General features: G+C 29.6%; 1 protein-coding gene across 1 annotated transcript in view; it reads left to right on the forward strand.

Moving 5' to 3' along the window:
• LOC117172353 (zinc finger protein 330 homolog) overlaps positions 1 to 20844 on the forward strand; it is a 31915-nt gene extending 11071 nt beyond the window's left edge. The window contains exons 3-5 of the mRNA XM_033360183.1: positions 1300 to 1696; positions 6737 to 6814; positions 20561 to 20844. Coding sequence (XP_033216074.1) covers positions 1300 to 1696; positions 6737 to 6814; positions 20561 to 20721 — 636 coding nt within the window. The 3' untranslated portion in view covers positions 20722 to 20844. The remainder of the gene's footprint in view (positions 1 to 1299; positions 1697 to 6736; positions 6815 to 20560) is intronic.
• The last annotated feature ends 1420 nt before the right edge of the window (positions 20845 to 22264 follow it).

Raw genomic sequence — 22264 nt, forward strand, 5'->3', positions numbered from 1 at the left:
CGTTTATGTACTGCATTTGAATCGGAATTTAAGAAAAAAATTATTTCTGAAATTTTTTGCCAAATTTCGATTCAAATGCAGTACATAAACGTAGGATAATGTATTCTAATGCTCTCCTGAAATTTTGAGTTTGATATTTGATTTACAAAAAAAGTTCTATGGTTCAAAAAAAAATTTGTTCAATAGAAAAAAGAGGTTGGTAATGTAGGAATTCCACTGTGTCGCATGCCCTTAAGTAGAAATGTATTTTTCTTCCTATCTCGGCCGAAAATTCGAGTTTCTTCCCGGCGTATCTTTACCGAAACCTACCGTTCCTTCCCGCCCTGCGCGCCATCTAACGAATCGTATAGACACTGCTATCTCGACTCTCGACCATGAGGATTTCTAACCTAAGCTGAATTTTGTTGATTTTGTTGAAACGAAAAGTCGAGAGGTGTTCGTATTTACTACATAATATTTGCGTATTATGTAGCAAACTGTTATGTGTTATTATTGTAAGCTAAATTGTTACGTCGAGAGGTGTTCGTATGGACAGTTATTGCGTTAAGTATTAAATTAGTCTTGCTTACAATTATGAATCCAAGTGACTGTTCGTCAGGTGAAAATAGCGATGAGGAGGAAAATATTCGAGATTTTGACAAAGAAGCCCAGGCTATCATAAATCTAAAATTATTACCTTCAAAATCAGCCAACCGCTATTCGTTAGTTTATGAAGCGTTCTTAAAATGGAAAAATGATAATAATGATATAATAAATTATATTATGCTTCTGGCTACGCGTAGGTTATGTCGGCTGACTTAGCTGCAGGGAAGGAAATAAAAACATGGCCGCGACTTCATAGCAGACGAGTCTTACGTGTCTCACGCGCTTTTGATTGGAAAGCAAGACTAAACGACGAATTTTCGGCCGGATAGGAAGAAAAATAGTATACATTACACGGGACGAATGTCGAAGGCCCCTTTCCGGCGGATCGCCCCCCTCGGCTTCACCTCGGGGGGCAACCTCTCCGCCGGGAGGGAACTTTGACATTCGTCTCTTGTAATGTAATGTACTATTTTCTTTTGAATTACACTATTTGGTAGAAAATTCCACTATTTGCTTGAAAATTCAATTATTTTGTAGAAAAATCATTTCTTGTAGCATAAATTTCCGATTTTTAGTTAAACATGAAACTGTTTTGTTGAAATTTATCTTTTGTTATTTGGTTTAAATCGTCCTTTAAAGGACGCAGTTTGTGAACGAAGCCAGATTTTATTTTGGTTGATTGACAATCGAGATATGTGATTATCTGGATTGCAGGGGGCGATTTGTGATCACTGCGAGGCATGGGTTTGTCACGGAAGACGTTGCTTGACATCGCACTCCTGCACCTGTCCGTTGATCGACGCAGTGTGTCAGGAGTGCGAGCGGAGTGTCTGGGACCACGGAGGACGAATTTTTCGCTGCAGTTTCTGCGACTGTTTCCTCTGCGAGGACGACCAATTTGAGCACCAAGCCTCCTGCCAGGTCCTCGAGGCGGAGAGCTTCAAGTGCCAATCTTGCAACAAGTTGGGACAATATTCCTGTCTGAGATGCAAAACGTGCTACTGTGAAGATCACGTCAGGAGGAAGGGATTCAAGTATGAGAAGAACAAGAGCATTCCCTGTCCAAAGTGCAGCTACGAAACTTCCCAGACGAAGGATCTCAGCATGTCGAGTGAGAATCAATTTTCACCTGTTTTTTCAGGGGTTAAACCACTCTAGAATTTTTATATAATCAGGGTGGCTCCTGGACCGGGAAATGACACTCATTTTTTTCTTTCATCGGGAATTTTACCAATTTTTAGAAAAAAAATCGTTGCAAAAATGTTTGCGAACCGAGAAATGATCGGGAATTTTTTTTCTTCGATTAAAACGGTCACCCTGATCAAATTAAAATACTTTTTTGGTTGAAAATTAACATTCTTAGCTTCCAAATTTAATTATTTGCTAGAAAATTAATTGTTTTCAATGAAAATTGAACTCGCACGTGTTTTGATTCAAAATTGATCTTCTTAAGTTTAAAATTCAAATATTTTGTTTGAAAATTCGAATTTGTGGAAGAATATTTAAGCTTCTTGGTGACTAATTCCTCGTTTTGGTTAAAAATTCATTGAAAAATTCAAATATTTGTTTGAAAATTAGTTTTTTTTTTTAACTGAAAATGTAACTGTTCTATTTTTTTTTTTGTCAAAAATTAACTTTTTTAGTGGAAAATTCCTGTATTTAGTTCAAAATCATTTTTTTTTTTAGTTGGAGATTTATCATTTAAGTTCAAAATTGACTTTTACTATTCCACTTTTTGTGGAAAATTGATTTTTTTGAGGGTGGCCGCTGGACCGGGAAATTACAGTGAATTTTTTTTCACTAGGAATCTTACCAATTTTTAGAAGAAAAATCGTTGCAAAAATTTTTGCGAAATGAGAAATGACCGGGAATTTTTTTCTTCGATTAAAACGGTCACCCTGATCAAATTAAAATACTTTTTTGGTTGAAAATTAACATTCTTAGCTTCCAAATTTAATTATTTGCTAGAAAATTAATTGTTTTCAATGAAAATTGAACTCGCACGTGTTTTGATTCAAAATTAATCTTCTTACGTTTAAAATTCAAATATTTTGTTTGAAAATTCGAATTTGTGGAAGAATATTTAAGCTTCTTGGTGACTAATTCCTCGTTTTGGTTAAAAATTCATTGAAAAATTCAAATATTTGTTTAAAAATTAGTTTTTTCTTTTTTAGATTTTTTTTTTTTTAACTGAAAATGTAACTGTTCTATTTTTTTTGTCAAAAACTGATTTTCTTAGTGGAAAATTCCTGTATTTGGCTCGAAATAAATTTTTGTTTGTTTCGAAATTGATCTTCTTACATTTAAAATTCAATATATTGTTTGAAATTCCTATATTTTATTGAAAATTCGAATTTGTAGAAGAATATTTAAGCTTCTTGGTGACTAATTCCTCGTTTTGGTTAAAAATTCATTGAAAAACTCAAATATTTGTTTGAAAATTAATTTTTTCTTATTTAGCATCATTTTTTTTAATTGAAAATGTAACTGTTCTATTTTTTTTTGTCAAAAATTGATTTTCTTAGTGGAAAATTACTGTATTTGGCTCGAAATAAATTTTTGTTTGTTTCGAAATTGATCTTCTTACGTTTAAAATTCAAATATTTTGTTTGAAATTCCTGTATTTTATTGAAAATTCGAATTTGTAGAAGAATATTTAAGCTTCTTGGTGACTACTTCCTCGTTTTGGTTAAAAATTCATTGAAAAATTCAAATATTTGTCTGAAAATTAGTTTTTTTCGTTTTTAGAATTTTTTTTAACTGAAAATGTAACTGTTCTATTTTTTTTGTCGAAAATTGATTTTTTAAAATAGAAAATTGATATTTTTAGTGGAAAATTCCTGTATTTGGCTTAAAATAATTTTTTTTCACTTGTTGTGGAAAATTGACTTTTTTGAGGGGGGCCGCTGGACCGGGAAATAACAGTGAATTTTTTTTCATCAGGAATTTTACCAATTTTTAGAAGAAAAATCATTGCAAAAATGTTTGCAATGTTTGTTAAACACTAATCATTTTTGGTAATAAATTAGAAAATTATTCTCTCTGTTTAAATATTCATCTTTGTGATTAACAATTTAACAATTAGCTTTTAAAGTTAAACTACTTTCCTAAAAATTAAAAAAAATTCTTCCTTAAAGTTGACCTTTTTGGTTGAAAATTCTTGAATTTTACATAAATTCGTTTGTTTTCTGTAGTGAATTAATCTTTTTGTTTAAAAATTCTTCTTTTTTAGTTGGCAATTCAACTGTTTAGTTAAGAATTTTTGAATTTTGTTAAAAACTAATCTTTTTTGGTAGTAAATTAATCTTTTTAGTCAAAACTTCATATTTTGAATTGAAATTTGAACTTTTTGGTTCAGAATTCTTGAATTTTTTTAAAAATTAATTTTTTTGGTAATGAATTAATCTTTTTCTTTAAAAATTCATCTTTTTTAGTTAAAAATCCAACTGTTTGTTGAAGAATTTTTAAATTTTAATTCAAATATTTGTTTGAAAATTATTTTTTTCTTATTTAGAATTATTTTTTTTAACTGCAAATGTAACTGTTCTATTTTTTTTGTGAAAAATTAATTTTTTAAAATAGAAGATTTATTTTTTTAGTGGAAAATTCCGGTATTCGATTCAAAATAAATTTTTTTTTAGTTGGAGATTTATCATTTAAGTTCAAAATTGACTTTTAATATTCCACTTTTTGTGGAAAATTGACTTTTTTGAGGGTGGCCGCTTGACCGGGAAATAACAGTGAACTTTTTTTTACCGGAAATTTAACAAATTTGTAGAAGAAAAATCTGTCCACGTTCGATTTCAACACTTTTTAAATAATTAGTTGAAATTTTGTGGTTTTCAATTATGCTATTATTTAGCTTACAATTCGTAATTCAACATTTTTTTACTTCAAAAATTTTCCATTTAAAATTTTTATTTCCGAGCTTACATTTTTCATTTAAAGAATTTTTAAATACTTTCTTAAAGACTTGAACAAATAAAAAATAAAAGCCTTTGATGTTGAAAATTTTGGATAACAAACATTTTCATTTGATAAATTAATTAATTTTGTTTAAATTTATCTGTAATTTAAGTAATAAAAATTGAACAAAAACGATTTGACAAAACGTGAACGTGTAACTGAAAGTTTCTTAACTATTTTAAACTTAAAAATAACTTCATAATAATATATTCTGAATTAAAGAATTTTTTTTATTCAAAATATTGTTTCGGTCTAAAATATTCAATTTTCAACCCATTCAATTTGAAATTTTTAATAAAAAAAAAGATTAATTATTGAATATTTAGCAATATTTGAATTTTTATTCAAGACATGTAAATTGAAACCAAATATTTAAAAGTAAAGAATCTTTAACTGAATTGTTTGACACAAAAAGCCTGGAATCATTAAAATTTCGAAGAGATTTTAAACTTTAAACGTTACAATTTTAATTGTTCTGTTTGAAAAATGCTTAATTTTTAAGTGAAATTTTTAAATTTTGATGTATAATTGACAAATGAACATTTGTAGAAAATATTTGAGTAATTTTAAGAGGTAATTAGAAGTTTTAAAAAGATTACAAATTATCATGCAAATTTTAGAAAGTTTTCTTAAAATCTTCTAGAATCTTTTTTCAAAAATTTTGTTTAAATATTTGAAAAACTTTTTAAAAATTTAGTTAAAATAATATTTCAAAGTTTCTGAAAATTGTAGAAGAAATTAAATTAATTTTTAAGGATATTTAGAAGTTCTAAAAAAATGTCAAAAATAATTTTAAATTTAAAACAAATTTAAAACAACTTCTAGATTTCTCAAGATTTTGAAATAAAATTTTGAAGCTTTTCAAGGATGTTTAAACTAGTTAAAAAGAAAATAAATGAATTTCTAATTTAAAAAGTGTTCAGTTAAATTTTTTTTTAAATTTTTAACTTTTCTAGTTGAAAATTTCTTAAAATTATGTAATTTTGAAAATTTTAAAGTTCATGGATTGATTTTTTAATTTAGAGCAATGAAAATGATAACGTGGATTTATATATTTTTTTATATTGAAAAAAGTATATTTTAAAAGTATATATTTTAATTGAAAGAATTTTAAAATGCAGTTTTAAAGGCTCAAAAAATTAGAATTATTTAAAATCGAAGATTTCCAGATTGTAACTCTTTCAATCTGAAAGTCTTAATAAGAATTGAAATTAATGTATCATTTATTCCGATAATTTTATTTTTAAACAAGAATTTTCATGATTTATCAATAATATATTTTTTATTGTTTTTTAGCCATTGAAATATTTAAACGGTCTTTTTACTATTTTCGATTAAAAAAAAAATCCATGATAATATAGACACAATTAAAGGTTTTTATTAAATTAAAAATATTTTGAGTCTAAATTATTCAATTTTTATTCCATTTAATTTGAAATTTCCTAATGTGGAAAAAGAATAAGTATTTAATATTTAGCAATATTATACTGAAATATTTAAATTTTCATGGATAAATAATAATTGAATAATAATCTAAACCTATTCTAAAATGAATAGAATTTTCCCCACAATTTTTATAAAATTCTGCAAATTTTTAAATTGAAAAATCATTTTCAATTTTCCTAAGAATCTTAAGAATATTTTTTATTCTTTTGAAGTCTTTCACAACCTTAAATAAATTCTAAATTTTTTGTTTGAAATCTACAAAAATCTACATTTTATTTTTAATTCGGCTGTAAATATTTGAAAGTGTTCTATTATTATTTATAAATTAAATTTTTTTTAATTTGTAGGATTTTCTAAAAGTAATAGAAAAAATTCAATTCATTTTAAAATATAGTTCCGAAAAAAATTCTAAAATTATTTTGAATTTGGAAAAATTTAAAACTACTTCTAGATTTCTCAAGATTTTTAAATAAAATTTTAAAGCGTCTGAAGGATGTCTGGACTATTTAAAATAAAAATAATTTAACTTCTAATTACAGAAATGTTAAGTTTAAAAAATATTTTTTACAAAATTTCGATTGATCTTTTTATTGAGCTGAAAAAAAATTCTCGAAATATACCTACTTTTTCATTTTCGAGAGTGGTTTAACCCCTTAATTTTTGAATTTCGGTGCTTTAGTTTAATTTTTTTTCTTTAAATACTTTTGGTAATTTTTTTTGCTATTTCAATGTTTTTTAGCGAGGACCCACAAGTTTGGAAGACAGAATATGAGTGGGATGTACGAATCTGATGAGGAAAACGAGGGATACAGTTATGGTAACGTTATTTTAAAAAAATATTTTTTCAGGCTGGCGATTTGACCGAGAGACTTATACTTTCGGGTTAAAATTCATTTGTTTTTTTTGCGAAATACTTTTTTTTTCGACCTTAAAATTACAGACTTTGGTAGAAAATTCCACTTTGTTGCTTGAAATTTAACTTTCTTTTTGAAAATTTATACTTTTACTTTGTAAATTTAATTATTTTGTAAAAAATTAATCTCTTTTAGCTGAAATTTTTTTTCTTTTTTGGTTATAAATACAAGTGTTAAGTGGAAAATTATAATTTTTTTGTTAAATATTCGTATTTGTTTAAGAATTCAACTATTTGGTTGAAAATTACCTTTTTTGATTGAGAATTTCTATTTTCGGTTTAAAAGGTTTATTTTTTTAGTAAAAAAACTTATACTGTGGGTTTGAAAATTCAAATTTTATGTAGGATAATTAATTTTTTTCCTTGAAAATTCCACTATTTGGTTAAAAATACAACTTTTTCGTTGAAAATTAAAATTTTTTGGTTGAGAATTGAACTATTTGGTTGAAAATTCAATCATTTTGTTCAAAAATACCTGTTTTGTTGAAAATTTCTATTTTTGGTTTGAAAATTCAATTGTTTTGTAAAAAATTCATCTCTTTGGCTTTAAAATTACACAATTTGGTAGAAAATTCGAATGTTTGCTTTAAAATTAACTTTTTTTTTGAAAATTCGTACTTGTGATTCGAAAATTCAATTGTTTTATAGAAAATTAATTTCTATAAGGTTGAGGATTCAACTGTTTTGTTGAAAATTCGTATTTGGTTAACATTTAGGTTGAAAATTTATATTTTCGGTTTGAAAACACTATTTTCTTAGTGGAAAACTTATATTTTCAGGTTGAAAATTTAATTTTTTTGTAGAAAATTCGTCTCTTTGGCTTCAAAATTACAATATTTAGTTTTAAAAAACTCGACTATTTGCGTGCAAATTAATTTTCTTATTAACAACTGATACTTTTGGTTTGAAAATTCAATTGTTTTGTAGAAAATTCATTTCTTTTATCAGAAATTTCACCCTTTTTGGTTAAAAATACAACTGTTCCGTAGAAAATTAAAATTTTTTGTTTGAGGATTAAATTTTTTTTTGTTAATAATTCGTATTTGATTAAGAATTGAACTATTTAGCTGAAAATGACCTTTTTTGTTGAAAACTAATGTTTTCGGGTTAAAAATTCAACTGTTGTGTAGAAAATTCGTCTTTTCGGTTTTAAAATTATATCTTTGTGTCGAAAATGTATTTATTTAAGTATAAATTCAACCTTCTTTGAATAAAAGTGCAACAGCAGAACTATTCGGTAGAAAATTCGATTTTTTGGTTGAAGATTCAACTATTTTGTTGAAAATTTATATTTTCGGTTCGGTAGAAAATTAATTTCTCTTAGGTGTAACTTCACATTTTTTGGTTAAAAATACAATTGTTTCGTTGTAATTCAAGGTTTTTTTGGTTGAGGATTCAGCAATTTGATTGAAAATTCGTATTTGGTAAACAATTGAACTATTTGGTTGAAGATTACCTTTGTTTTTTTGAAAATTTATATTTTCGGTTTGAAAAGTAAATTTTTTTAGTAGTAAATTCATATTTTCGGCTTGAAAATTCAGTTTTTATGTACAACATTCGTTTTATTTTTTTGTTAAAAATACAACTGTTTCTTTGAAAATTCAGGTCTTTGTTTGACGATTAAACTTTTTTTTAATTCGTATTCATTTTTTATGTTGGAAATAAAATTACAAACTCTTTTCTTAAAAATTATTTTTGTTGTTGTTGAAAACTCATAATTTTAATTAAAAAGTAATTTCCGGGGTTGAAATGTGAGATATTTGATTAAAAACTTGTTTTTTATTTGAACGAAAAGGAATTTTTTCGCTGAAAATTTAATTATTTTGTTAAAAATTTCTTCTCTTTTTTGTGAAAATTATTTTATTTTTTCAACTAAAAATGTAAATATTATACCAGATGAATATTCCATAATTTTAGATAAAAATTAATCTCTTTTGTTAAACATTCATTTTTTGACTTAAAACTTAATTATTCAATATTTAGTTTAAAAAATTATCGTTTTTAGTTGAAAATTTGTCTTTTTGGTTCAAAATTTAATTATTCTAGTTAAAGATCCATTATTTTAGTTGAAAATTCATCTTTCTACTTTAAAATTCTTCCAAGTCAAAATTCGTCAGTCACAATTTGAAGTCCCCTCTTCCAAATTTTAGAAGAAGAAAATACTTGATGTAGTTGGGGACTTCCGGTTCGGGTGGGTATCGGAGAGCGCGTGTCGGGACAAGCGGAGTGAAATTTAAGCAAAAAAAAAAAAAAAAACAGCAATTTAGGATCGGGCAGGACCAGTTACCGAAATTACTGGTAGGCAGTGAGGGAAAGTGTACTCGTGAGTGTTATCTCAAATGGGAACGCAGTGAAAAGCTTGAAAAGTCTTCGGAAGTATTCGGGCATCCAGTGTGTTGTAGAGGTTAGAGAGCAAATTGTCTTAGACAAACAGCAAGTGCCGGGGGTGCCCAGCAGGGGACAGCAGAGTGCAGTCCGCGTAACACAAAATGGACGCTGTCCCGCGGGAAATTTTTGAATCGAATATGGTAGAACCGCAAAGCGTTACATCAGGAGTAATAGCAGCCAAAAAGAACAACGGCGATATAGAACTGTGGGAACAGGAAAATGAAAATGCAGGACCCGACAGAGGAAAAAGAAGCGCATCTAGGGGATAAAAAGAAGACCAGGGGGCGACCGAAAAAAGACTTTGCAATTAAGATGGGGAAAAAGAAAAGTGCAAAGATGATGGAGGAGTTCCTAGAAAAGCAAAAGAAGCCAGAACCAACGACAGGGGAAAATCCAAACGAGGAGGACCCTTTCAAAAAAAGAGAGGTGTTAGTTCTCTCACCAGTAGCGGAAAAAAAGCAGAGCGCCAACAAAAAAACCGGGGAAAAGGGGAGTGACGGGGATTCGGAAAAGCGTACAAGTGAAAAGTTAGTGCAAGTACCAGAAAAGATGGGTCAACCGACGGAAATGAGAATAACGCAAAACAAGGAGGGCAGTGGATTCAATGATACGGGGGGAGAAGAAATAGCGAAGGAGAGCGGTGAGAAAAAGAGGACTGAAGAAAGATTAAGTGAAGCTGAGGAGTCGTATTTAGAAACCATGATTGAATGGAAAATGACGAGGTGGTGGGAAAAAAAGATCAAACCGGAACTGGAGGATTTAAAGAAGAGACTTAAGAATTTGGAGGACAAGAGAAAAGTGGATCTAGAACTAATACAGGCGGAACAAGAAATCTAAATCGTAGAACAGGGATGGAGGGTATTGGCAGATGTTTCAAAAAGACTAACAAGAAAAGTGGAGAGTGCGGTCGAGAAGTCAATGGGGGAAACAAGAGATATATCCGCGCAAGTGGAGCAAGAGAAGGGGAATAATGAGGGAGATCAGAGTGGGAAAATTTCAAATAGAAGAAAGACTGATGTGGTCAGGGATAAACAAAAGCCCGATTTTCTTCGAGATGGGGAGCTGATTTGGGAAAAGGAAGAAAGGAGGAAAAGGAAGAACTGGGTCATTGTGAGAGGCTTCAGGCCTCGAGGACTCCTGGACAAGGAGATCAGCAGCACCATCCAAGATATCACAGGAGTAAGAATGCTGATACAGAGAATGAAGGGCATTGCAGGAGGAACTTTAATAAAACTTAAGACGTTTGTCAAGAAGAGGAACCTTATGGCTAATAAGCATAAATTGAGGGGAACCAGGATCAACGTGGAAGATGATTTTATAGAAAGGGAAAACCAGATTCAGGATTGAATCGAAAGTCAGATCAGAGAGGCCAGGGATAGGGGGCTAGAACTTAGTACAAGCTACATGCGATGGAGAATAGAAAATACCAAATTTGTGTGGAATGAAGAAAAAAAGGGGTTATGTAGAACATTGCAGGAGGAAGGAAGATGAAAGTTGTTTAGGATTTTTTGGAGAAATTCGATATACTAATTTATAATTAGTAATTAGTAATAATAATTTTGGAGACATGGATAGAGGCAGGCAAAGAAAAAGACTTAATCGAAGGACTGGACAGAGACTACGTGTGGAAGACTAAGGAGGCGGTAAGAATAAAAAAGAAAGATAGGGCGAAGGGGGGCAAATTAGTATGCATAAGAAAGAGTATGAGTGAGAAAATTGAAATAAACGAATGGGCATGTGGCTTGAATATAAGTGGAAATTTTTTAGGGAGTAAAGGGATAAGAAATAATATTGTTACATCATGCAACAACGAGGGCTGTGGAAAAACTTGTAATGAATTAAAAAAAGTATTAGGGGATTTGCAAGCTAAAGGGGAGCAGGTAATTATAATAGAGGATTGGAATGCAAGAATAGGATCTGAACAAGGAGTAGAAGAATTTGATGTAAACGAACCGGCGAGAAGTTATTGTAAAGAGAGGAAGTCCGAGGATGGTATGGTAAATAGTGAGGGTAAAAAGCTTTTGAAACTCTGTGAAGAACTAGGATCAAGAGTAATAAATGGGAAAGTAAGTGGAGATAAAAAAGGGGAATGGACGCACGTTGGGGAGGACGGAGTTTCGGTAATAGACTATATAATAAAAGCGGAAGCAGAAGGAGAAGGGAATGTCAAAGAAATGGAGTTAATAGTACATACGGAGTCCGACCATCTACCAATAACGTTAAAAATGAGCGGGGATGTAAGGGAACCTTGTAGGGAAGAGAGGAAAGGGAAAAACAAAAGGAGGGAGAACACGGAATTTGTTGAAAAATTAATATGTGAGGACGAAAAGGCGGAAGAGTTTAAAAAACATATGATAAGCTTATGGGAAGAGAGAAAAGAGCTAGAGGGGGAGGTATGGGAGAGTAGATGGGACAGATTCAAGGTAAACATTAAGAAAGCATCTGGGATGGTAGGAATGACGAAAAAATACATAGTTGGGAACAATAATTCAGGTAGGGGAAAAAAGGAAGGGAATATGACCGAAGATGAGATAAGGCAGTTAAAGAAACGGGTTTGGGGGATTTTGAAGAAATTTGTAAAGTGAAAAGGGCCCAAAGAAAGAGAGGAATGGCGGACAGAACGTAAGAATCTAAAGAAGCTCATTGCCAAGAAAAGAAAAGAAGAAAGGGAAATAAATGGGCAAAAATAAGAGACATTAGGAATATGGGGCAGTTCTGGAAAGCAATAGGTGAATTTAGACCCAGAAGGAGAGGGAAGATAAAGGGAGGGAAAATTGGGAAGAATAAATGGAAAAAAACATTTTCAGCAACTACTAGGAGGGGGCGAGGAAGAGATCGAAGTGAGGAAGGATAAACCGCAAGTAGGAGGGGGAGGGGAGCCAACAAGAACGCAGGAGGGAGAAAGAATGAAGTTGGATAAGGATGAGGAAGAATTAAACGAGGATATCTTCAGGGAGGAATTAGCGAAAGTAATAAAAAATTTGAAAAGGGGAAAAACAGCTGGGGAAGACGGATTGACGGCAGGGTTTATAAAAGGATTACCGGCAGCATGGTTAATAGAGATACACGAAATACTGAATGAGTTTTGGAAGGAAGGAAAAGTTAGAAATGGGTGGGGAAAATCTAGAATATACCCCATACATAAGGGAGGGGAAGAAGAGGCTACACGAAATTACAGAGGAGTTTCTCTATTAGACATAGGATATAAAATATTAGCAACCATCATGGATAGAAGATTGAGGGCTTGGCTGGAAAAGAAGGGATTAATAAGAGAAAGCCAACGAAGATTCAGGGAGGGAAGGTCAGCGAGAGATCACGTATTCGTGCTAAATTCTATAATTAATAATAAACTTAAGAGAGAAGGAGGAAAACTATGAGATTTTCGTTGACTTTCAGAAAGCTTTCGATACAGTAGACAGGAATATTTTCATAGGAAAACTGAAGAAAATTGGGAATAGAGGCCGAATATTAGGAATGTTAGAAGAGATATACGCAAAAACGGTTAATGAGGTAATAACTGGTCAGGGAATAACAGAGAGCTTCTCTACAACAAGAGGGGTTAGACAAGGGTGTCCTCAAAGCCCAACCCTATTCAACAATTTTGTGAATGACATCGAAGAGGATTAGGAAAGAAGAAATATAGGAGAGACGGTGGTGGGAAATGAGAAAATTTTTGGGTTAAAATTTGCGGATGATTTGGCATTAGTGGCAGACACAGCAGAAGGTTTAGCAGAAATGATTAGAAGCTTGGAAAGATATGTAAAAAGAATTAAGCTAGAGATAAATGTAAAGAAGACTAAAATAATGATTTTTAGGAAGGGGGGAAGGAAAAAAAGGGAGAACATTGGACAATTAAGGGAAAAGAAGTAGAAATGGTCGATAACTTCAAATATTTGGGATTCTGGTTTTCAGCTGAAGGGGCTTATAAAACTCGTATAAGAAAAATGGCTGGAAAAGCGCAAACAGCCACGAACGCAGCTTGGGGGGCGATGAAAAGGGCGGGTCTCGATATTCTGGGGAAAAGATTGTATATACTGGATACACTGGCTAAGGCGCGGGGGGGGGGGCTATACGGAGTAGAAATTCGAGGGTGGGAAAGAAGGGAAGAAATGGAGAAAATGCAGGGAAGGTTAGTCAAGATGGCAATGGGAATAGATAGGACAACTCCTGGGTACATTTGGAGAATGGAGTCAGGCAGGTTAAGCCTAGAGATAGAAGCAAGAATGTGGGCTTCGAAATATATGGTAGACATTTTGGGAACGAGAGAGGAGAGACGGCCAAAAATATGTCTAAAGGAAGAAATGAGGGGAATCAAGAATGGGAATCCGTCGCCATGGGGTAAAGGGTTACAGAAAGCATGCAGAATTGTAGGGGATGGAGAGACGCTGGATTGGGCATTCGAAGGGAGTCGTGTCAATGAGATAACCGATGATATGTTTAAGGGAGTAGAAAGAAGAATAGAGCAGGAAATACAGTTGGACTGGATGAAAATAGATAGTTTCAATTACTGTGGTGGATACAGCAAATGGAAGACCAGCTTGAGGAGAGAAAATTATTGTGATGAAAAAGGGACAAGTCCAGAGGAAAAGGAGCAGTGTGCAAGGTTAAGATGTGGGAACGTAGGAAAGGCAGGGAATAAGGGATACAAGGATACTACGTGTAGAATTTTTGGAGAAGTAGAAGAGAACCTGACGCACATATGGGTTTTGTCAAGGGCTAGATGGAAAAATGGATAAAAAATGGATTGACGGTGTTGATCCATGGAAGGACGGAAAGAGAGATCGGAAGTTAGAAGAATTGGTCATCGAAACATTTAAGGGAAAACCGAACCCTGTCCTCTGCCGATTTGCCAGAGAGTTCGAAAAGAAAGCGAGAGAAGTGTCAGAGGGGGAGGTTAGAGAGAGCGCGACAGAGTGAATGAGAGGAAGAATGAGTTTGGAAGATGGACAATTTGTGATAGAGTATGTAGAATCAAGGATATAAATATGTAAGGGAATGAATTAACTGCAATGTATTCGCCTAATGTATTCAGTTAGAATTTAAGTGTTAATATTTTCTATGTAAAATTGAAATAATAAAATAATTAAATTAAATTAAAATAATAAATTGTTGGGTATTGTCACTGAGGTGGATACAGAATAATTGTAAAAACTTGTAAAAGTATACAATGGAGACAATAAATCAATCAATCAATAATAATACTTGAAGTAGTGTTTTCAATATTTCTTTTGTTAAAAATTAATTTTTTTGCTTGAAGATTCATCATTTTAATTGAAAATTCATCTCTTTGAAAATGTAACTAATTTGTTGAAAATCATTTGTTCAACAAAAAGTTAAATTTTCCAGTAGAAAATTCAAATATTTTTTTGAAAATCATATTTTTTTGGTTGATAATTACATTTTTAACGAAAAATTCAACTATTCTATTTTGGGTTGAAATTTTATCTTTCTTGGATTAAAATTCAACTATTTATTTAAAAATTAAACTTTTTTTTTGTTGAAAATTCATGCAATTAGTTGAAAATTTCTATTTTAGGCTTTGCAAGTTTATTTTTTAGCAGAAAACTTACATTTTCTGATTTAAAATTTAGCTGTTTTGTAGAAATTTCATCTTTTTTTATTAAAAATACAAATGTTTTGTTTAAAATGAAGGTTTTCTAGTTTTTTACTATTTTGTTGAAAATGTCTATTTTCAGTTTAAAAAGTCTATTTTTTTTTGTAGAAAACTCATATTTTTGCGATGAAAATTCAACTGTTATCTAGAAAATTCTTCTTTTTTCTTTTAAAATAAAACTATCTGGTAGTAAATTTCACTATTTTCTTAAAAATGAACTCTCTTTTTGAAAACAGATACTTTTGGTTTGAAAATTGAATTATTTTGTAAAAAATTAATTTCTTTTAGCAGAAATATTACCTTTTTTGTTTAAAAATACAATTGTTTCGTTAAAAATGAAGTTTTTTTGGTTGAGAATGGAACTATTTGGTTGAACATTCCACTATTTTCTCAAAAATTAACTTTTTTTTGGAAAATCATAATTAAATCATTTGATTGAAAATTAACCTTTTTGTCGAAAATTTCTATTTTCGGTTTGAAATCACTAGATTCTCAGTTGAAAAAATATTTTCAGGTTGAAAATTCAATTGTTTTGTAGAAAATTCGTTTTTTGGGGTTTAAAATTACACTGTTTGGTAGAAAATTTCACTATTTGCTTGAAAATAAATTTTATTGTTAAAAACTCATACTATTGGTTTGAAAATTCAATTCTTTTCTTGAAAATTCATTTCTTTAAGCAGAAATTTTACCTTTTTTAGTTAAAAATACAATTCTTTCGTGGAAAAGTAAACTTTTTTGGTTTGAGGTGTAAACTTTTTGGTTAAAAATTCCTATTTGTTTAACACTTTAACTATTTAGCAGAGAATGAACTTTTTTTGTTGAAAATTTCTATTTTCGGTTAGAAAATTCAACTGTTTTGTAGAAAATTCGTTTTTTTTTGGCTTTAAAATTACACAATTTGGTAGAGAATTTCACTACTTGCTTGAAAATTAACTTCTTCATTAAAAACTCATACTTTTGGTAGAAAAATTCAATTGTTTTGTAGAAAATGCATTTCTTGTAGCAAAAATTTCAAAATTTTGGTAAAAAATGAAACTGTTTTGTTGAAAATTCAATCGTTTGGTTGAAAAATATCTTTTTTGTGCAAAATTTTTATTTTTGATTTGAAAATTCAAACATTATGTAGAAAATTCTTTTCCTTTTACCACTTTAAAATTACACTATTTGGTAGAAAATTGCATATTTGCTTAAAAATTAACTTTCTTGTTGAAAACTCACTTTTGGTTTGAACATTCAATTTTTTGGTAGAAAATTAATTTCTTTTAGTAACAATTTTACCTTCTTTTTGTTAAAATTGTAATTATTTGGTTGAAAATGAAGGTTTTTTGGTTGAGGATTTAAATATTTAGTTAAAAATTCTTTCATTAGTTTGGTTCAAAATTACCTTTTTTGTTGAAAATGTCTATTTTCGGTTTGAAAACACTATTTTCTTAGCAGAAAACTTATATTTTCGGTTTGAAAATTCAATTGTTTTGTAGAAAATTCGTCTTTTTGGCATTAAAATTACACAATTTGGTAGAAAATAGCACTATTTGCCTAAAAATTAACTTTCTTGTTGAAAACTTCCTTTTGGTTTGAACATTCAATTTTTTTGGTAGAAAATTCGTTTCTTTTAGTAAAAATGTCACCTTTTTTTGTTAAAAATGCAATTATTTGGTTGAAAATAAAGGATTTTTGGTTGAGGATTTGAACATTTGGTTAAAAATTCAATCATTCGGTTAAAAATGACCTTTTTTGATGAAAATTTATCTTTTTGTTTAAAATTTTTGTTGTTATAGAAAACTTTTTGTTAAAAATTCATATTTGGTTAACAATTGAACTATTTTTTGTTTAAATTCAATCATTTGGTTAAAGATTACCGTTTTTTGGTTTCAAATGTCTATCTTCAGTTTGAAAACTCTTTTTTGTTTAGTAGAAAACTCATATTTTCTGGTTGAAAATTCAACTGTTTTGTAGAAAATTCGTATTTTTGGTTTTAAAATTACATTATTTCGTAGAAAATTCAACTATTTGGTTAAAAATGAACTTTCTGTTGAAAACTCATTTTTTCGGTTTGAAACGCCTATTTTTTTAGTAGAAAATTCAACTGTTTTGTAAAAACGTCTGTTTTTGGCATTAAGATTACATTATTTAGTGGAAAATTCCACTATTTTCATGAAAATTAACTTTCTCGTTGAAAACTCATACTTTTAGTTTCAACATTTAATTATTCTGTAATAAATTAATTTCTTTTAGCAGAAGGTTTACGCTTTTAGCTAAAAATACGTTTTTTTTGTATAATTAAGGTTTTCTGGTTAAGAATTGAACTATTTTCTTGAAAATATCTATTTTCGGTTTGAAAAGTATTTTTTTTTAATCTGAAAACTCATATTATCAGATTGAAAATTTCACTGTTAAGTAAAAAATTAATTTTTTTCTTTAAATTACGCTATTTGGTAGAAAATCCACTATTTGCATGAAAATTAGTTTTGTTTTTGAAAACTCATACTTCTGATTTTAAATTATAATTTAAAAAAAAATTTATTTCTTTTAGCAAAAATTTCACAGTTTTTGGTGAAAAATACAACTTTTTTTGTAATTAATCTTGTTTGGTTGAGAATTGAATTATTTGTTTGAAAATTTAACCATTTGGTTCAAAATTATCTTTTTTGTTGAAAATTTCTATTTTTTATTTGAAAATTCAATACTTATGTAGAAAATTCTTTTTTTTTTGCAGAAATTTCTCCTTTTTTTGTTAAAAGTGCAATTATTTGATTGAAAATTAAAGTTTTTTGGTTGAGGATTCAATAATTTGGTTGAAAATGACATTTTTGGTTGGAAATCTCTATTTTCGGTTTGAAAAGTTTATTTTTTAATAATAGAAAACTAATATTTTCGAGTTGAAAATTCAACTGTTTTGTATAAATTCGTCTTTTTGGCTTTAAAATTACACAATTTGGTAGAAAATAACACTATTTGCTTAAAAATTAACTTTCTTGTTGAAAACTCATAGTTTTGGTTTGAAAATACAATTATTTTGTGAAAAATTGATTTCTTTTAACAGAAGTTTGACCTTCTTTGGTTAAAAATGCAACGTTTTTGTTTGTAATTAAGATTTTCTCGTTAAAGATTCCCCTAATTTGTTGAAAATTTCTATTTCCGGTTCGCAAATTCAACAGTTTTCTGGAAAATTCGTCTTTTTGGCTTTAAAATTACACTATTTAGTGGAAAATTCCACTATTTGCTTGAAAATTAACTTTTTTAATTAAATATTCATACTTTTGGTTCGTAAATTGAATTGTTTTATAGAAAATGCATTTCTTTTAGCTGAATTCTCACATTTTTTCGTTAAAAATACAATTGTTTCGTTGTAATTCATGGTCTTTTGGTTGAGGATACAACTATTTTGTTGAAAATTCGTATTTGGTTAAAAATTAAACTATTTGGTTCAAGATTTTTTTGAAAATTTATATTTTTGGTTTTAAAAGTCTACTTTTTTTAGTAGTAAATTCATATTTTCGGTTTGAAAATTCAGTTATGTACAAAATTCGTTTTATTTTGCCTTTTAAATTACGCTATTTGATGGGAAATTCTACTGTTTGGTTGAAATTTATATTTCTTGTTGAAAATTCATAATTTTTATTTGAAAATTCAATTGTTTTTTTTTTAGAAAAATCATTTCTTTTAGCAGCAATTTCAAATTTTTTTGTAAAAAATGAATTATTTGGTTAAAAATGAAGGGTTTTTGATTGAGGATTCAACTGTTTAGTTGAAAATTCATATTTGGTTAACAACTTGAACTATTGGATAGAAAAGTTATATTATTGGTTTGAAAAGTCTAATTTTTTAGTTGAAACTATTTGGTAGAAAATTAGACTATTTGTTTTAAAATTAACTTTCTTGATGAAAATGTTTTTTTTTTTTTGCTTAAAAATTCAATTGTTTTGTAGAATTTTTTTTTCTAGCAGAAATTTCATCTTTTTTGGTTAAAAATATAACTGTTCCGTTGAAAATTAAGGTTTTCTGGTTGAGGTTTGAACTATTTGGTTGAAAAATCAATAATTTGGTTGCAAATGACTTTTTTAGTTGAACATTAATTTTTTCGGTTTGAAAATTCAATTCTTTGTAGAAAATTAATTTCTTTTAGCAGAAATTTGATCTCGTTTGGTTAAAAAGACGACTGTTTCTTTGAAAATTAAGATTTTCTGGTTGAGGCTAAAACTATTTGGTTGAAAAATCAATAATTTGGTTGAAAATGACTTTTTTAGTTGAAAATTAATTTTTTCGGTTCAATTATTTTGTAGAAAATCAATTTCTTTTAGCAGAATTTTATCTCCTTTGGTTAAAAATAAAAAATACCTTTCTGTTGCAAACTAATTTTTTCGGTTTGGAAATTCAATTGTTTTGCAGAAAATTCTTCTTTTTTTTAGCAGAAATTTAATCTTTTTTGGTTAAAAATACGACTGTTTCGTTGAAAATTAAGGTTTTCTGTTTGAGGTTTCAACTATTTGGTTGAAAATGACCTTTTTTATTGAAAAGTAATTTTGTTCGGTTTGGAAATTCATTGTTTTGTAGAAAATTAATTTCTTTTAGCAGAAATTTTATCTCGTTTGGTTAAAAAGACGACTGTTTCTTTGAAACTTAAGGTTTTCTGGTTGAGGTTTCAACTATTTGGTTGAAAATTCCAGAATTTGGTTGAAAACGACCTTTTTTGTTGAAAATTAATTTTTTTGGTCTGAAAATTCAGCTATTTTGTAGAAAATTCTTCTTTTTTTTTAACAGAAATTTAATCTTGTTTGGTTAAAAATACAACTGTTTCGTTGAAAAGTAAGGTTTTCTGGTTGAGGTTTCAACTATTTGGTTGAAAATTTAATAATTTGGTTAAAAATGACTTTTTTTGTTGAAAATTAATTTTTTCGGTTTGAAAATTTAATTGTTTTGTAGAAAATCATTTTCTTTTAGCAGAAATTGTATCTCTTTTGGTTAAAAATATGCATCTTTCGTTGAAAATTACGGGTTTGTGGTTGAGGTTTCAACTATTTTGTTGAAAATTCAATAATTATGTTGAAAATGACCTTTAAAATTAATTTTTTCGTTTTGAAAATTCAATTGTTTTGTAGAAAACTAATTTCTTTTAGTAGAAATTTTATCTCTTTTGGTCAAAAATACGAATCTTTCGTTGAAAATTAAGGGTTTGTGGCTGAGGTTTGAGCTATTTGGTTGAAAATTCAATAATTTGTTTCAAAATGACCTTTTTGTTGAAAATTAATTTTTTCGGTTTGAAAATTCAGCTGTTTTGTAGAAAATTAGTATTTTTTGGCTTTGAAATTCCACTATTAAGTAGTAAATTCCACTATTTTCTTAAAAATGAACTCTTCTGTTGTAAACTCATACTTTTGGTTTGAAAATTCAATTGTTTTGTAAAAAATTAATTTCTTTGATCAGAAATATCACTACTTTTATGAAAATTAACTTCCTCGTTTTTAGCTCATTTTTTCGATTAGAAAATTTAATTGTTTTGTAGAAAATTAATTTATTCTAGCCGAAATTTCATCTTTTTTGATTAAAAATGCAACTGTTTTATTGGAAATGAAGGTTTTAAGATATGTACATATCTGATCTGATCTAATAGAAAAAAATGTAATTTGATCTAATGAAAATATTGGTAGGAGCCAGCAGCTATAGTTATGGCAACGATGATATTTCCGACGATGATGATTCCGAGGAAGACGACGATGACGATGAAGACGATGAAGAAGAAAGCGAGGACGAGAAGGAGGAAGAAGCATCTGGTGAAAAGGATTCCAAGGAAAAGAAAAAGGATCCATAAGTTTTTCCGTCTTGAAACTATTAAATGATATGTTGGAAGCAATAAAAATCACTTTCTGTAAATACAAAATGTGCTCATTTCAACACTTTAAACCTTGATTACTCATAAATAACTATATTCAAACAAAATATAAAATCATTTATTTTTATTTTAGTCCCAGCTATTTTTTTTCGACAAGTTAGCATTGCTTCTTAGGAATAGGAAATAAATTATTATTCAGAAATTGAATTAAAATCCATTTTTTCTTCTTTGAAAATCTGGAAAACTTTATTCGTCAGATTTGACATTTTTTCAGTTGGTGAAAACTTGAAAGTATCACTGTGTATTATAGTTTCAAGACGTTTCAAGACGGAAATTTCGGGGCAAAAAAAACAGCCTAATTTGAAACAAAATGTAGATTTTTGCAGAATAAAAAAAAATAATTTAAGGGCTTTTTAAGAATTTTGAAAGGTTTCAAAAGAATAAAAACTTTTTTAAGACGGCCAATTTTTTCCGACTCCTATTCCAACTCGCCACAGTACCAAGCACCACCTGCAAGTGTTAAATATCCCAACAAATAATACCCTCCAAAAAAAAACCTCCAAAAATTCACAGCTTTGTCAAAATACCCCTTATCCTGTTATACAGCTTTCCCCAGTTCCAAGAACCACCCTTACGTGCAAACATACCCCTTGCCTGGCTCTTTCTAATTCAAAAAAGCACCTTTAAGTGTAAAATTCCCCTTTCTGGCAGTATATAACACCAGAATCACCCTTCAAAGTAAATTCCCCTTTTCCAGCTTCAACAACCATCCAAACGACAAGACAACCTTTTCCAGGTCGCCTCAGCTCAAGAATTACCGCTAAGTTTAAAATACTTCTTTCCGGATTCAATAACCATCTCTGAGTGAAAAAAGGGTGCCTTTCCAGCCCTCCCTAGTCCCAAGAACCACCTCTAAGTGTAAAATTTTGTATTCCCGCTATTAGTAGCCCCAAAAATCACCCTCAAGTTGAATTGACTTGCGCCACGCCTCGCACGCATTTAGCTCTTTTATCGCTATGCCTCGCATTACCAGCCACTGTCTCCGCGGCTAACACTTAATACTTAACTACTATTTACAATATTTACATTTTTCTTACATCTACTTCCTCTCCTATTTACAATCTTTCCTTCTCCATTCCTCTTCCTCCTTCCTTCTCTTTTTCTCCATCTTACCCAACACCCCCTTCACCCATGCTATTGCCCTTTTGTCCCCCCTTTCATGCAACAATACCTCCATGCTTATCTCACTCCTTTCCACCTCTTCACACTCCTCCAACCAGTGCTCAACTTTTGCATCCCTCTTCCCGCACAGTTTACACATTCTCTTCTCTCTAGAAAGCCAGGGCCTATTGTAACCTTCCATGCAACTGCATCTCATTCTCGCTATAATTCACTGACTACCTTGCTCTCCTTTCTCATACAAATATTGCGCTCTCTCCCTTGGCATATTCCACACATAGTTCCTGTTAAACCTTGACTCTCTTATCCTCTCCTCTCCTTTTGCCTTCTCTTTCTTCATGCC

This window comes from Belonocnema kinseyi, chromosome 5 (genome assembly GCF_010883055.1).
Source record: "Belonocnema kinseyi isolate 2016_QV_RU_SX_M_011 chromosome 5, B_treatae_v1, whole genome shotgun sequence".
Taxonomy (NCBI): domain Eukaryota; kingdom Metazoa; phylum Arthropoda; class Insecta; order Hymenoptera; family Cynipidae; genus Belonocnema; species Belonocnema kinseyi.